Below are 17,273 nucleotides of genomic sequence, written 5' to 3'. Positions count from 1 at the left end.
AATTCGTCGTTTACTTTTATTGGAATCAAAGACATGCCACATTTATACAGCAGTATATATAGTTTTTATTGCTTTTACATGTTTAATGCGTAATGCACACGTTTGCAAAAATAATTCAGCCTCGCCAGACCAGACCTATTGCCTTTGCCAATGTTTCTTTATTATAATTGTGTATGCGTGTTTCCATGGAGCAGGAGCCTAAAAGCTATCTAAGTGCTACAAACGTCAGTGTGCATGGGAAATTTGCTGAATCAAGAGCTCTGAAAACTAAAGCCTTTCGAAGAAATGTGAATTAGCTCTCAGATATGCAGAGAATTTTCCTTTGGTGGATGAGAAGGAAATTGATTTACTTCTGCATTGATCCATACAGCTATTGAAAGAATCCGAAGGAAGAGCAATCAGGGTAATTGTTCATTTTTGTTAAACAAATAGTTTTAGTTTGGCCCATAATTACAACACCACAGGGAGCAGGCTGCCTGCTAAATAGATGAGAGAAATATTGCTGATTGGTATCGAGGCATAAATAGAACTGCAGAACCAGGCTACATGGAAAGGGGCATTTTCGAGTTACATACAATTTCCATGCAGTCACAAAAGATAACCATTAGCCTGGCAGTATTATTAATAGCAGGGAGAGTTTGTCAAAATCCCGTTTTCCATTTTTCCAGTTTCAATAAATAAATACAGACAAGGAACCATATTCCTTTCTGCCTAATTTTAAAAGTAAAAATTAGTAAACATGGAGGAGTAGTACTGGTACTAGTAAGGTGTTGGCTGTTTTAGGTTTTAAAATATTTGGGGAATTCATTTCCTATCCCACACATTGACTCAGCATTCAAATAAAAAAATGGAAGATGCAGAAACTTAGCTGCAGAGTTGAGAGTGTCATTCAGATATTCAGCTGGAGAAAGGTTGTCAGACAATCAAATAGAGAAAGATTTTAAATCAGATATAGAAGAGATCGATGTCCATGTAATAATATTGGGAAAGGCAGCCAGACTATCTGGGGGACAAGGCATGCACACACTCTTCACGATAGGCAAATAGACAATCAGTAGCCAGCGGCAGTGGGACTGTTGGATGGGGAAAGGATATTAAACTATGTAGTAGTACTTGTATAGCGCACGAATCACCCATGAGGTATCTCGGCGCTTGTACAAATACCGCTGAGGAACCCTTCCTGCCCTTTCCCTGTGAAGTGCCCACTCCTGGGCACCCCCAAGGTGAAGCCAGGCATCCTAGCGTTTTTGGGGCCGTTGTGGAGATTAAGCAAGTTATTGCCCAGAGTTGCAGAGTGGTACCCATGATTAGAATAGGCACCGAGGAGAGGATGATCAGGTCCGAGGAAGTTGAGCCCAAGACCCGCCGAGGCAGGAATTGAACCCTGGTCCCGGGCTAGACCTCTGCATCAGGGTCTGCCGCTCTAACCATTGAGCCACACTTCTCCACTATCCTCTGTGTCCCTCTTAGAAACCTGACAGATTTCAGAGGTTTGAACGGTTTGAAGATCAGGTGGTTGTTCTTGAGAGAAGGCACAGATTGCCGGAATATGAAATATTATTTAAAAAATGAAAAGGGGGAGCGGGCTCCATTCTTTCAAAATGCAAACATGGTAAAGAGTACCAAAGAAATAGGTTTCGGCTCCTTGGAGATTATTTCAAATGACCTGTTTCAGGACCTTTTCCTCCTCAGCATCAGTAGCTGTAAGTCGCTTTGCAGGACTCCACTAGTCAAAAAGGGTCCCTTTTGGAAGAGTGCAGTATCTATTGGTGAAACCGTGATCCAATGAGGTCGGAAAAGGGGAATCCAGCCCTCTGCCTCCCCCTCGATATATTATTTCATTTACCATCATTTTATACGAGGTGTCAGAGTTGCTCTGGTGTCTATTTCATCTCTCAGGAGGATGTGATGACTATGCTGTCTCCCCTAGCTTTGCAGACTATGGGTAACACATTTTATGGTGGACAGCACTGTACAGTACACACAGAAGCCTGGGCTGCACACATCCAGAGGCATTACCAGGACTGGTTTGAAAATCAGCTTTCACGTCTACCAAGGACTTCAGGCATTACAAGGGTATAAAGGACCGATGCTTTTGTTCATGTGCCAGTGTTGATTTATTCATTGAACTTCTTAAATCTTCACCACCTTATGGCCTGGCACGCATGCTATTTCTAAATCTTATGGACTTGGACAAATGATCCGTTAAAGGGGAAGAAGGGAATTAAAGAAACAAGGGAAGGACACGTCCCTTCGTCCCAAATCCTTCGTTTGAAGACACTTTGCCGTATCGCTCAAGGACAGGAGCCCTTCGACAGCATTATCTTACAGCCGGCCATCAAATGGAAGAGTCTGTCTTCTGCATTCTAATGGCGGCCAAGTCCTGCCCGTAGCGCCGCTTTTCATGGACTCCAAACGAACAAGCCAAGCAGCCAAGCGTAACTTCATTTTCTGCTCTGGCTCCTTTTGGTAAATGTGTTTTTTTACAAACTTAATCTACTTTCCGACCCATTTCCGAGGGTTGACTGAGTGTGCCAGGCAACTGCTTCTGCTCTTCTGATGCCCAATGCCTGCGGCCCAAAGAAAAAGGTAAATGTCTCCTTGTAGTGGGAGTGGAGTGTAGAAAGACCGCTTCACGCTCCACCTGGCCGGGTGTGGAATCTTCAACCAGTTCTGGCTTCTTAGCATCCATAGCCCTGCATTTTGGTACTTTGCTTTTTACCTGGTTGGGAACTAAACAGAATTTTATATAAATAGAGGACATCTTAGCCCGAGAAGAAGGGTCCCTGGCCTAGCAGTTTAGTAATATGGAGAGACAGAGTGCCGTATTATTTAGAGGATGGCAGACGGGATACTCCTAAAAAGGGCATAATCAACCCCACACTGTCGCGGCTTGAGCGGTGGGTGGGCGCTACTGAGCAGTTCTGATTAACATAACATTTTTAACTTTTGTTAAAGTTCATTTTACTTTGATCAGACACTGCTAGTCTGGGACCTGAAGCTTAAAATGCCACTCACTGTAGGAGAGGAGTTTGAAGACAATGTAGGGCGGGGAAACACATGGCACGAGAGATCCTGGGGGTAGGAAGAGAAGAAGGGATGGGAGAAGGATGGATGGGGAAATTGCTGAGGAGGTGGTTGGATGGAGAGAAGGATGTAGGGTGGATGGAGAGAATAAATGGAGAGAAGTGGATGGATGCAGAAAAGAGTGGTTGGCTGTAGAGAAGGATGGATGGATAGAGGGAGAGAAGCAAGGGCAGTAGCATGATCGAATGCATGGATAGGAGGAGAAAGGAAGATAAAGACAGATGGAAGGATGGAAGGATGGTCCAATGAAGGAAAGCAAGAGCAAAGGATGGATAGATGGATGGATGGACGGATTGATGAATGGGTGGATGGATGGAGGGTGGTATGAAAGGACCGACGGATGGTTGGAATGGATAATTAAGAAAGATGGTAAAAGGAGAACATACAGATACAGAAAAAAGACAGACATATGGATTGAGAGGCTAAGGAAATGGAGTATCTCATGTACCAAACTCTAGATATGGCTTATATTTAGTAGAAAATGGAAGACAATGGGGTGAGTAGAAGCGTCATTTTGAAGTGCATCTCTCGTCACAATGAATCCGATGCGCGTGTTCGAAAGGACGACGGGCCATCTAGAAGCAAGGACCTAGGAACAGGTAGACTCGCAGGTATAAGGCCGGTGCGGATTCAATAGCCAGGAGCTCCTCTGTGTTCCATGCATGCGGGCTACCATTCATGGACGTCAAGACTGCGCGATTGGTAAATAAGGAATGTTCATGCATGAAGTCAAATATCAGCAGGTACTGGGACAATACAAAGAGGATGGTAACAAAGAGGTTCATTGCAGTCACTAAAAGGAATACTGAAGGGGGGTGGAAGCAAGATGGGGGTAGGTTACTGAGGGGCGAGAAAGCTGAAGATGAAAATGCAAATAAGGGGAAGGTGAAGGTACGGAGGGACCTTCTGAAGATCGCTTTTATTAAAATCCACTGATCTCACAAGGCATCAAGGAGGCTCAGTCAACGCACAATCACAATACCCTCTCCACAGAAAAGGTAAATGGTGGGTTGCTGATAAGATCACATGGAACAGAATGTGCACAGAATACCTTAGGAAGGTTCGATGGGGTGTGAAGGAAGCGGTATGGTGATGGTGGAGGTGACGGTAAAGGGCGAGGGAAGGGAGAGGGGCAAAGCTTGAAACAACATAGAACACAAAGTAGGAATGCTTCTCTCTATTTTCTTTCAGAAGAAGTGATGCTGGCGGAAGAGGACAAGAACGCAGAAGAAAAGTCTCCTCTGGATGGTAGGTCTGTCTTCCTAATGTGCTCCAATTAGGAAGGTGCCACGTTGTCTCTCATACTACTCACTGCAAGCGCTACTGGCGGTAACACAAAACTCTGATGTTTAAAGTTACCACTGTCACTGTCTTTTTAAATGTTTTCCAACTTTACTTTTCACTCCAAGAGATTACAGCTGCTCATTTGGACACAGTAACTAGTAGATGCTTGTGATAGTAAAACTTCCTGTGAATGGGAAAGTGATGTAACAGGAAGCTTTCTAACAGAAGGTGAGGCAGGTGAAGGTCATTGGGGATGAGGTGAGAGAGGCTTTGTGGCCGGGCACAGGACAGGGAGCGTGGAATAGTGGCTTTGTTGGAAGGGAGGGGGCCAGAATGGCTGGGATGATAAAAGAGTTTGCAAATGGGGCAGGGGTACATGCCAGGTTATAGAGATCTCACATGGGATGGTTTCCAAATAGTATACATTGACTATCTGCCCCTTGTGGCCGCAAGAACAATTTCCCAGTATGACATAGGACCTATACGTTTTTAAAATTTTGTTGAAGGCCAGTTGCTGGACTTTGAAACTTCGCACATCCATAATAATTAGGTATGTGGGTGTAGTTATGTATGAGGAGGGTCCACACCATGGGACCTCATATATGAACTTCTTGCCTAACCCCCCTCCAATCCTGCGCTCTGCAGCAATATCCGCCTTTTCTGTCAGGACTAATAGTAGCCCAATCCCGTCATGCCACCCGAAAGCCCGATCCTCATGCTGAGCATTATCGGGCTGCCCTTTATCTTCCTGGAATACTCACCCCAGAAGAAACTTCAATGCTATGCAAGAGCATCAACATCCTACAAATCAGTTTGCTCTCTTTCTTTGTGATGGTGACCCACTGGTTCCGAACATGGTCTATCACATCTGCGGCTTTCATCCTCCCAAAGGCTAAAACCACTCCTGCCCTCGTGTAGTATGGCCGGAAAATGTAATACATGTGGGTCAGTGAAATTACCACACCCTTCTCACATTTGACTCATTTAGAGTGATATGTTCATATCCAGTTTAAGCACTAATCCTGTATCACCCTGTGGTGATACCACTTCACAGCTGAGAAATAACGCGCCTGTTTGCCAATAGATGAAAGCTAGTGGTAAATCTTCAAAAAGGGTTTTGCAAGAAAATTATTTTTTCAAGTTGTTTTTTTGGCAAAAACATCTCCCTCAAGTGAAGCTTATAAATAAGGTAACTGGGAAAAGTTCAAGGTTTGCCAACTTGGAGAGTTTAATGTAAAACTCCTGTATATATCAGCTGCATTATACAAGAGGTTCAAATTTAAGATGACTGCAACATCTTGGGAAGAGGAGTTGGCCTAACGGCTAGGGCGGCAGTCCTCGAATCTGGGGAACTGGGTTCGAGTCTCGGCAAAACGCTGAACATCCTGTAAATCGGGGCAAATCACTTAATCTCCTCGTGCCTAACAAACAATAAAACAAATGTGTCCTCATGTAGAGCAACTGGTGCTATGTAAGCACTCTGATACCCGATTGGGGTCAAGCTCGCGCTACATAAAACTCCGTAAAATAAAAATAAAATCTATTATGGGAGCGTGGTATAAGTATTACGCAGTCTCTGTCAGTTGTGCTAAGATAGTGACGTGACGTGATGCGGTCCATCCTCAGCCCTACCCTGTCCCCTTTGACACACCTGTTGAGTCTTGCGGTCAAGATTCTCAGGGAAGTAAACAATACACCGGAGAAGTACTAAGTTCATCAATTTAGTAATACATGCAACAAAGAGAAAAAGAGAAGCCCCCAGGCGTACACATTAGGATTTAGAGAGGTTGGCCTTCACCATCCATCCTCAACTTCAAGGGACATGATCATTCCTCCCTTGTCCCTGTGGAGCAAGTAACCTAGAGTAGCTGAATGGAACAAACACAGACTCTATCTATGAAGGGAACAAGAGGGCAACACAGCACACCAATTGCGTCCCTGGATAGGAAATCCAACATTTCCACCATCTTCTGGGTGAGATCCTGTGAAGGAACGCGCCTATGGGCTTCCTACCCAGCCTATGAAGTATTGACTTCTGCATTTGTCTGCATTTATTATGGAAAGACCTAGTGTGCTGATTTATCTTCATTAGATGGCCCAAGCTGTTATTGAATGGCATTTAGCTAAGATCTTATATCGGGCCATTATTTGTGCACATGGTCCTATCCAGAGAGCCTATATTACATACAAAGACAGCACTGATCCGGGGTAGTCAGGTCATATGGATGATACTGACTCGGGAGTGACACATGCAGCGCTACCACAAAGTCACACATCAGCAGGGCTCTGATGTATGTTATTAGATATTGGCCATGTATGCAACCCTAGGATTGCCTGCAAGCTCTGAGGCGGGACAAAAGGCATGGAAAAGAGGAACCAGAGAAGGAGAAAGCAGCGAACAAGATAGAGGGAACGGGGGCAGAGACCTGCGGGTGGAGTCATCTTCTCCAAAGAAATGGCAGTGCCTGACCATGGTGTATTGTGGGTGCCTAGCCTTAGGAGTCTGAATTCAACCAATAGAGAATGCTAGTTGGTCTCTTTTTGGGGGGAAGGGGGAAAGGAGGCGGGGGGGGGGTGGTTTATATAGCGCAAACTCGACCCGAAGGTATAAGAGCGCTTTATATAAGCACTGGTTGCGTTATAGATGGACACATTCATTTTGCTAGACATCAGGAGGAAATTAAGTCATTTGCCCAGAATCACAGGATGTCGAGTGCCCCTGCCGCCACTCGATCCCCATTCCCCAGCTTCGAGGTCGACTGCCCTAGTCATTAAGCCACATACTTCTGCTCATAATGTATCTGCCTCTTTCAAAATGTTCCTCTATTTCTTGTTAACAGCCTTAAAAAGAGCAACCATCAAAACAAAAATCTTCTGTTTTTTTTGTCTACAGTCCTCAAAAGAGCAACCATCAAAAAGAGTAAGAATGACCTTATCCACGCCGAGGAGGGCGACGACCACTACACGGATATCTGCTCTGTCGGTGAGTGCCCGGGACGCATCCCCTCCGGCTCGTGCTATCAGGCCATCACTTGTTTTTTCCAGCATCACGCATCCTTTGTGCTCTTTGAATAGGCTGCCTCAGCAACCTGATTCTAGGAACAAAATCAGATTGGGAAGCAGAATTCTCTGCTCAGCGGGGAGGGCGCATGCCCTATTTTATTGCCATTTGCTGCTGTGCGTGAGTTAAAAAGAACCAGGCTTCAGTAGCATTGCAACAGAAAGGGACATTAAAAAAATGCACATGTTAAAATTATAGAAATTCTAAAGCCACAACAACAAAAATATGTTTTTACCAGATTGGCTACACAACTCTCTACCACAGAAACACTGTAGATGTGGAGCCACTGGAGAATATTTGTTTTGTTGATTAGTTACATAAAACTAAAAATGTGGTGGGGTGATAGGCTTTACTTTTTATTGTTTCATAATAAACCCCTTATAGACAAAGGTACCCACAGATAATGCATCTGTGAGGTCTACTTTTGCATTTCCATGGGGTCTGGGCCTGCTTAAAATACCAGAAAGGAATAGGCAATAAAAAAGCAAAGAAGTCTGACCGTGCCCTTTAACGTCAGTTTGTCTGCATTCCTGTCCCGTGATTTGTTTAGGTCAACAGTTGTGTTAGAGTGCAGCTGCAGTGGTTACCACCCAAAGGGCCTGGGATCACCTGCAGTCATTTAAGAAGGAATGCCTATCTCTTGTGACACAGGTGACCTGCCTGCTTCAGATTTTTTAGGCTGGGTAAGGATGTGCTGGGTCTGGTTTCCTCTTTTCTTCCTAGGTGACCAGTCACCAAGACCTTAGCCCTTTTGCTAGCAGAGATCGTTTAGTTTTCTCAAACAATATGTATCCAATTGACTAATGAACATACATTATAACTGTGAAAGAAGCACTGTGCCCCCCCCCCAAAAAAAACAAAAATCACAAATACAGAGATGAGGCTGAGCAACCAAAGCTTGTAAATTGTCCCAGCTTGTTCTAGTGAGCCTATAGTAACTGAGATAAGTCCCCTGTAAGGACAGCGGGTATTTCCAATATGAGGAGGACCTGCTCCTCTGGGGGATCCAGTTGGATGGGAGTCATTCGTTTTTTTTTGGACAACATTGCCTGGTGCGGCAGTTGTATTTAATGCGACTTTGTCCTTCGGAACCTCATCCCAGTGACCTCACAGCTGATAACTCAAACATCTTGTGATGAAAAGTTAGGGTTGCCATGTGATAGCATCACCTGCATCTATGGGACTTGCACACTCACTCATTTCCCTCTGTGGGGTGGAGAGAGTGGCTGCCCTCATTCAGAGTGACTCCATAGGTGTGGGGTGAGATTGGAAAGGGGGCTACAGCCGTTGTGCTTGCAAGGAGGTAAGAAGATGGCCATGTTTGTACTGTCTCCTCTTTCCCATGGGGAGGCCTGGGGTTGAACCAACTGGACGTGTTTAGACTGGATCGTCTGGATTCACAGAGAATTGAATAATAGAACCCTATCGGTGAGAACCCAAAATAATGAAAAATTGATAATAAAATTTGTTTGAAACATAGTAGGTAAAGCTCGAGAACTGTTAAAAAATAATATTTATATACTTTTAAAAAGTTTTGGAAAGAAAGTGTAGATCCCATGGTAAATCAATGTTAGAGATCATCGTTAAAATGCAGACATAACCTCTATCTTCAAGACCAGCGGTGTTTGGTGCCCGCTCCATCTCCATTATGGATTTTACTCTCAAACCACGGGGTAAGTGATGCACATTTCTTTGCTTGGGTTTGAGCCCGTGGCATCCTTGCTATGGCAGTTGTCTGTGCTACCTGACCCTCATTGCAGTGCTGTATACTGTAGCCTTTCATGGCTACTGACATCTGAAATGTGTGTGCTGTGCCTCTCCCTAATCACCCCTCTCTCTCCCTGCACCTTGTTCATGGTGTCCAGGTTCCCCGTTTGCCCGTGCCAGCCTGAAAAGTGCCAAGAATGAGAGCTCCTCCTATTTCCGGCGGAAGGAGAAAATGTTCCGTTTCTTCATCCGGCGGATGGTGAAGGCGCAGAGTTTCTATTGGTTCGTCCTGTGTGTGGTGGCGCTCAACACGCTGTGCGTGGCCATTGTGCACTATGAGCAGCCCCAGTGGCTCACCGATGCCTTATGTAAGTCTGTTTTTATCAACCTTTCAACTTTATTTGTAAACATGAAGAGGCCCATATGTCAGTCCTGATGCCTCTATAGAGGTCTGCACATCAATGCAACTCCCCTTTCTGTTACACTAGTGTACATACACACACCCCCACACAACCACTACAACCACGACCAACATCATCAACACCACCATGAACACCACCACCACAACCATCACCACCAACACCACCCCCACCACCATCACCCCACCACCACCATCACCCCCCACCACCATCACCACCACCACAACCATCACCATCACCACCACCACCACCACCATCACCATCACCATCACCACCCCCACCACCATCACCACCCCCACCACCATCACCACCACCACAACCATCACCACCACCACAACCATCACCATCACCACCCCCACCACCATCACCCCCCTCTCTCTGCCAACGGGGCCCAACCTGCGCTTCTGCCACCCTGGCATTTCCCGCTGTGCTGTAGGCTGAGGGTTACTTTGGGGGGCATGATGGGCTGACGTGACCTAACCATCCAAGTCCTAATTCCAGTAGCATCCCCTGCAGTGTGAGGCTGAGATGCACATTTTCCAATTTCTAATTTTGGTGTCTAGTACGGCCATGTCCGGCTCGCTGGATTCCATGCACAACTCAGTGCACGTTGACCTGGTGCTAATACCGCTGCTATTTAATCTCATCCATACCTACTCTGCTGGACCACTCACAGCCCGAGAGTTCTGGCTGTGTCCCTCAATCATGCTTACAGCATCCCAGGCGGCTCCCTACTACGTAACACCACACAAAGCTCTGCTAGTGCTCCTCATGATAGACCTATACTACTCCGGATATTTGACTGCTAGACCTCAGATGCAAACCTGCCAAAGTACCTCACTCTAGCTCTTCAGCCCTCCTGCTGTTCTACTGCCCGACCACACACACAATCAAGGCATGCAGCAATCCTGCTCATCTGAGACTGCACCACAGCTCTGCCATTGCACCTCAGTCCAGATCTGCAGCTCTCCTTCTATTCCACTGCTGGTCCTCATGTAAATGTAAATGTAGTTGAGCTTATATAGCGCACAGCTACCCGCAGTGGGTTTCCCGGCGTTTGCTTAGGAAACCCTTCCTGGTATTCCCCTGTGAGATAGCAGGGTATCCACAAGGTGAAAGTCAGGCATCCCGCCGCGAGGGGCCGTTGTGGAGATTAAGCAAGCTATTGCCCAGAGTCGCAGAGTGTGAACCCGTGAGTCGAGGAGGCACCGGGGCAAGAATTATCGAGTCCGTGGAATTTTTAGCCCAAGACCCACCGAGGCGGGGGAATTGAACCCTGGTCCAGGACCAATCTCAGCTTCCGGGTCTGCTGCCTCTAACCCCTGAGCCACACTTCTCCACACTTCTTCATGCACAGCTCTACCAATCCACCTCAGTCCAGATCTGCAGCAGTCCTGCTATTCCTCTGCTGAGCCTCCCACACAGCTCTACCAATGCACCTCAGTCCAGATCTGCTGCTGTGCTGTTATTCCACTGCTGGTCCTCACACACAGCTCTACCAATGCACCTCAGTCCAGATCTGAAGCTGTCCTGCTGTTCCTCTGCTGGTCCTCACACACAGCTCTACCAATCCACCTCAGTCCGGATCTGCAGCTGTCCTGCTGTTCCACTGCTGGTCCTCACACACAGCTCTACCAATGCACCTCAGTCCAGGTGTGCATCTGTCTTTCTATTTCCCTGCTGATCCTCACACATAGCTCTACCAATGCACCTCAGTCCAGATGTGCAGCTATCCTTCTATTTCCCTGCTGGTCCTCACACACAGCTCTGCCTCTGCATTTCACCTCAGTCCGGATCTACAGCTGTGCTGCTATTCCTCACCAGGGGTGAAGCTTTAGGGGGGGCGCTGTTTGAGATGTGACACTCTTGGATTGGTAGTTTGGTCTGGGGGGGCTCGAAGTTGGGTCTGGATTGTCAATGTTGGTTTTTCCTTGTTGTCCTGTTTTCCCTTAGGGGTTTTAACTTGTTAATTGTTTGGATTAGGAACTTAAATATTTTAAGTAAACAGTTTACCAAAAATGCAGTAAAACTGCATCCATGCAAGTACTCCTTGATGGATGCAAATGTACTACTTTTTGGAATTAAAAAACATTTCCCCTAGTAGGCTTGGGAAGATTTGCCAGTCTCGGGTATCCTAGAATACTCTTGGCAATCAACCACCCAAAAGGCGATGGGATGAATACTTGCAAATAGTCTAACCACTGACAATCTCTTGGGGTGGCATTACAAACCATCATTTCTGCCCACTGTGCCACACTAGGCAGAGGTCCTGATTAAAGGTTTTGTCAGACTGAGGAAAAGCAGACAGGGTCACACCCTGCCTTTACTCCTTCACAGCCAGGATATACCTACTTTGTTAGGCCCTCATAGGAAGTTTCACACCAACGGAGTAGACCTTACTCCATCAGCATAAAACTTGCAGCCCACCCAGCTCAAAATCGATGGGCAGACCTTGAGTTTCCTCCCTGTGGCTCACTGCCTTTTTAGTTGCTAACTTTGAGATTCACACCCCTTCGAATCTCACTGACTCAGCTACACCCCTGATCATCACACACAGCTCTGCTATTGCACCACATTTCAGATCTGCAGTAATAACTTTATTCCTCTACCGCACCTCTTGCACCTATTGCTGTTGCACCTGGGCCCAGATCTGCAGCAATCCTGCTTTTCCAAGGATGGTGCTCACAGATTACACTGTAAGCCCCCTACTCACACCACACCTCTCGCCACCGCCCCCTCTTTCTTGCAGTTGAGCCTCTCCTTCCTGTTCTAGCATAGGGACATATGCATATCTGTAACACTCACCATCACTCCTCGCTCCTATGCTGTTGAACATGCTAGCGGCAGCTACACTTGGTAAATCCGCCTTAATGCTGACCTGCTACTCCCCTGCTGTTCTAGTCAGGCGTAAATGAAGGACCTGTCAAAGACTGACATTTGGTCCGTGTTATGTTGTGACTGAGCGGGGTTTCAGCTCAAGCTGAATTACTGCCAGCGGGAAATAATTTGTTACATTTTGCAACGGATATGTGAGCTGTGCGAAGAGAGTATTGAACATGTGTGAATGTACCACATGGAAGTGTGAAGCAATGAGTTTTAAAATTACCTATAGGTTATGATATTCCTTGAGTGGTTAATGGGGCTTCAGGGCGAGTAATACGAGATCGCGTGACCCATTTCACCACTTCACATTTCATGTACCCTAGCACACGCAAAGTTAATGCAGTCTAATTCAGGCAAAGTTGATGCAAAAAACACGATGAGTCTTGTTCTTTCCTCTTCTTTCTCGTTTAATCCGACATCCCGGAGTTCGGGGTCGATGTATTTTCAAGCCAAGCCAACACGTGTTTCGTCGCTTCTTGTACACATCAGAACATGCGACTTGTTCACGGCTGAGTATATGGTCTTTGATGCATTTCTTTCATGTGGCGATAATTCCAGGCCACACTGTCCCGTGGCGTGTAAAAATGTAATCCTTGTAGGATGCTGCAATGATATTTACTGGCCTAATATCAGCACTCCAAAATCTGTTTATGTATCGACATACGCCCAGTACGCGTTGCCTCTCATCCACGCCGGGAAACTCCACAGCAATTGGTGGTCCAAATATCACCGGCAGCGCTCCTTGTATCGACCACCCTGTCCCCCAGCATCTTCCCTGTTACGGCCTGCGAGGCCTTCTCAAGAGCCCCTAAGCCAGGTCTACACCAAACATAAGTCCACCCCACCTTAGGGAGATCCGGAATGGCATCGCTGTGCACCTTCTCATGGCGGAGGACTGTGAGATCGAGGGGGAAGCGGGGCAGCTAATGTACAAGTCCCTGTGCATGCTAGCCATGGTGGCAAGTGGCGAACCTGCAGTACTGCTGAGAGCTGCGTTCTAGCAGGGGTGTAGCTCTTATTAGTGCAGCAGGTGCAGTGGCACAGAGGCCCAGAGGCCTGAGGACCCCATGAACCATGATTACTTCTGTAGTTTATAATTCAAACCCAATTTCCTTCCTTGCAATAGGGCCCATGACACACAGGCTATATTATTGCGTTCTAGAAACAGTAGTGCTCTTGCCACTGTTTGCCGGCCCCTGTCTGCTCTTATGACATCTGCCGCAGGACAGGTCCTTGATTCCGGTGGTGGAGTAGGACGTGGCTGCATACTCTCTCTAAGTGCCTCACTGAGGGCGGGAGGCAGATACAGACAGACTATTTATTCTTATTCTGTCAATTTCCCCTAGTCCTTGACAAGACTGTCATGACCCATAATGAGTGTGAGACATGCGCCCTGGCCCCTCACACACCTAAAAAATGCCCCTTGCAACAGACAGAGTCTTTGTAACCTGCATATATATATATATATATATATATATATATATATATATATATATATATATATATATATATATATATATCCATACTAATATAATAAAGAGAGAGCCCAAACCTTTGAGGCAGGTAATCTCAGGAACCACAGCACCAATCACAACACCCATTACAGCGTTGGAAAGGGCTGTTGCAGCAGAAGGACATAGGCTATGCAGACGCCCACCATATACATTTAAAAGGTAAAAGAACCGTGCCAGCAAAGTAGTCCCTTGTGGGCGTGTCTACGTTGTGCTGTGGGCGTGTGCTGGGGGCGTGACAAACGCTGGGGGCATGTGGTACGTTCCGCCCTTCATGCCATGTCTTATATTGTGTGCTGTGGGCGTGTGCTGGGGGCGTGGGCGTGTGCGGGGCTCGGGATTACAGGAAAAAAAAGCGAGCGTTGTGCCCAATATTTCATTGTTTTTTCTTCTCAGGTTCTGTACATTCCAGCTCCAGGTGTCCACCCTGCTCCCTTTAAATACCCCTGCACCCCATATTCATAACCCATCCTTACTCCTTAAAATACCCCAACACCCTTAAACACTAACCCATCTTAACCCTATAAATATACCCTGTACCCCAAAACCCAAATATATCACTAAACCCTAAAAATACCCCTGTACCCCAAAACCCAAACCTACCCCTGAACCCTAAAAATACCCCTGTACCCCAAAACCCAAACCTAGCCCTGAACCATAAAAATAACCCTGTACCCCAAAACCCAAACCTACCCCTGACCCCTAAAATAGCCCTGTACCCCAAAACCCAAACCTAGCCTAAACCCTAAAAATACCCCTGTACCCCAAATCCCAAACCTAGCCCTGAACCCTTAAAATACCCCTGTACCCCAAAACCCAAACCTACCCCTGAACCCTAAAAATACCCCTATACCCCAAAACCCAAACCTAGCCCTGAACCCTAAAAATACCCCTGTATCCCAAAACCCATACCTATCCCTAAACCCTAAAACTTCCCCTGTACCCCATAACCCAAAACTATATCTGAACCCTTAAAATACCCAAACACCCCAAAACATATACCTCAGTACCCCAAAACATATACCCCTATACCCATACTTACCTTATCCAAACAGTAAAAAAAAACATGCTTTTACCGTTCATGCATTTACAACGAATTTCGTTGTAAATGTATGCGTGGTAAAAGCATATAAAATGTAATGCCATGCGTTATAATGGCATTGCGGAGTCATGGTACTTTCGTAATGAAAGTATGCGGAGTGATGGTATGCGGAAAGAAAGTTGTGGAATAATGGGTGTTTACCCTCCCCCGGTAAGTACATTGGTGGCACGGCGGCCCACATCTCCAGCAACATACTCATATTTTTTCACCACCGATTTGAAAAATGCACAGGTCTCTCTCATTGATGGCCAGCACCGACATACACTTTTAGACACACCTCCCGCCACAAGTTCTAGATTTGCGAACTTTAGAGCTGGGGAGCTACGTTCGAATCTCGGCATCAGCTCAACATCCTGTGACTCCAGGCAAATCGCTTTGTCCCCCCGTGCCTTCCACAAATGAATGTGTTCTTCTGTAATGTAAATTGTGCTCATGCCATGTTGTCGAGTTCGCGCTATATTATATTGCAAGGAAAAATAAAGTAGGGAAACTCGAGTTCACACACTACTGAACGCGCACTCTTAATTGCATCAGCAGTGCACTGTGAATCGGAGCGTTTCACAGGCCTGTCACAGATAAGAAATGCTATCAAAACGAAATCCTACAAAACAATATACTACTGGCCGGCAGCAATTCATACCCGGACAACTTCGGGACGGGATGCTAGTATCTATACTAATATAATAAAGAGAGAGCCCAAACCTTTGAGGCGGGTAATCTCAGGAACCACAGCACCAATCACAACACCCAATACAGCGTTGGAAATGGCAGTTGCAGCAGAAGGACATAGGCTATGCAGACGCCCACCATATACATGTAAAAGGTAAAAGAAGAGTGCAGCAAAGTAGTCCCTTGTGGGCATGTCTGCGTTGTGCTGTGGGCGTGTGCTGAGGGCGTGACAAACGCTGGGGGCGTGTGGTACGTTCTGCCCTTCATGCCATGTCTCATATCATGTGCTGTGGGCGTGTGCTGGAGGCGTGGGCGTGTGCGGGGCATGGGATTACGGGAAAAAAAGCGAGCGTTGTGCCCAATATTTCATTGTTTTTTCTTCCCAGGTTCTGTACATTCCAGCTCCGGGTGTCCACCCTGCTCCCTTTAAACACCCCTGCACCCCATAATCATAACCCACCCTTACTCCTTAAAATACCCCAGCACCCTTAAGCACTAACCAATCTTAACCATATAAATATACCCTGTACCCCAAAACCAAAGCCTAACTCTGAACCCTAAAAATACCCCTGTACCCCAAAACCCACACTTTGCCCTGAACCCTATAAATACCCCTGTACCTCAAAACCCAAACCTACCCCTGAACCCTAAAAATACCCCTGTACCTCAAAACCCAAACCTACCCCTGAGCCCTAAAAATACCCCTGTGCCCCAGAAAACAAACCTAGCCCTGAACCCTAAAAATACCCCTGTACCCCAAAACTCAAACCTACCCCTGAACCCTAAAATACCCCTGTACCCCAAAACCCAAACCTAGCCCTGAACCCTTAAAATACCCTGTACCCCAAAACCCAAACCTACCCCTGAACCCTAAAAATACCCCTGTACCCCCAAACCCAAACCTAGCCATGAACCATAAAAATAACCCTGTACCCCAAAACTCAAACCTACCCCTGAACCCTAAAATACCCCTGTACCCCAAAACCCAATCAGCTTTTGTTCCTTGAGATAACTATGGCGAATTTCTATGTTTTCTTTTTGTTACTGAACACTTCACATAGCTAGAACGTTACTGTAATCTTTGGTGCTTTCAGTGGACATATAAACGCGAATATATACCTATCTATCTATATATATAATCATAATGTTTCTGACGGTGTTTTTTTCCTGCTCTGCAGACAAACAAGCACTTCCTCCCACCTTGCTCGAGACAAACCCTCCTCCCGGCATCAGATCCAGAAGGGGGCGTTCTGGAGGAGGCAGGCTGCCTGTGATTAGCCCTCTGGGGTTGCTAACTGCTTGAATCAGATGTGCTGCACATAGCAGGGCTAAGAGAGGGGATTAGTAACATCTCTCTCAGCAGCAGCACAGGCACTGCCTCTGCCAGGGGTCAGGGCTGCAGACCCACGGCCACAGACTGCCTCACAGGCCCTTTACTCATCATTTATTATTGAATTAGGAAATGCTTCTGTTTCAGATTGAATTACAGCAGGTCTCGTTATCAGGAGGATAAGCGGGCTCGTTTCTTCATTGATGAGACGGTGCTAGAA

General features: G+C 46.4%; 1 protein-coding gene across 1 annotated transcript in view; it reads left to right on the top strand.

Moving 5' to 3' along the window:
- CACNA1B (calcium voltage-gated channel subunit alpha1 B) overlaps positions 1–17,273 on the top strand; it is a 1,081,812-nt gene that overhangs the window by 675,282 nt on the left and 389,257 nt on the right. Inside the window, exons 10-12 of the mRNA XM_078642008.1 lie at positions 4,279–4,335; positions 7,265–7,354; positions 9,298–9,507. Of these exons, the coding sequence (XP_078498134.1) occupies positions 4,279–4,335; positions 7,265–7,354; positions 9,298–9,507 (357 nt within the window). The remainder of the gene's footprint in view (positions 1–4,278; positions 4,336–7,264; positions 7,355–9,297; positions 9,508–17,273) is intronic.

Source organism: Lissotriton helveticus, chromosome 5_1, assembly GCF_964261635.1.
Source record: "Lissotriton helveticus chromosome 5_1, aLisHel1.1, whole genome shotgun sequence".
NCBI lineage: Eukaryota > Metazoa > Chordata > Amphibia > Caudata > Salamandridae > Lissotriton > Lissotriton helveticus.
Note: the sequence above shows the minus strand (reverse complement) of the source record. Positions and strands in the feature narration are given on the sequence as shown.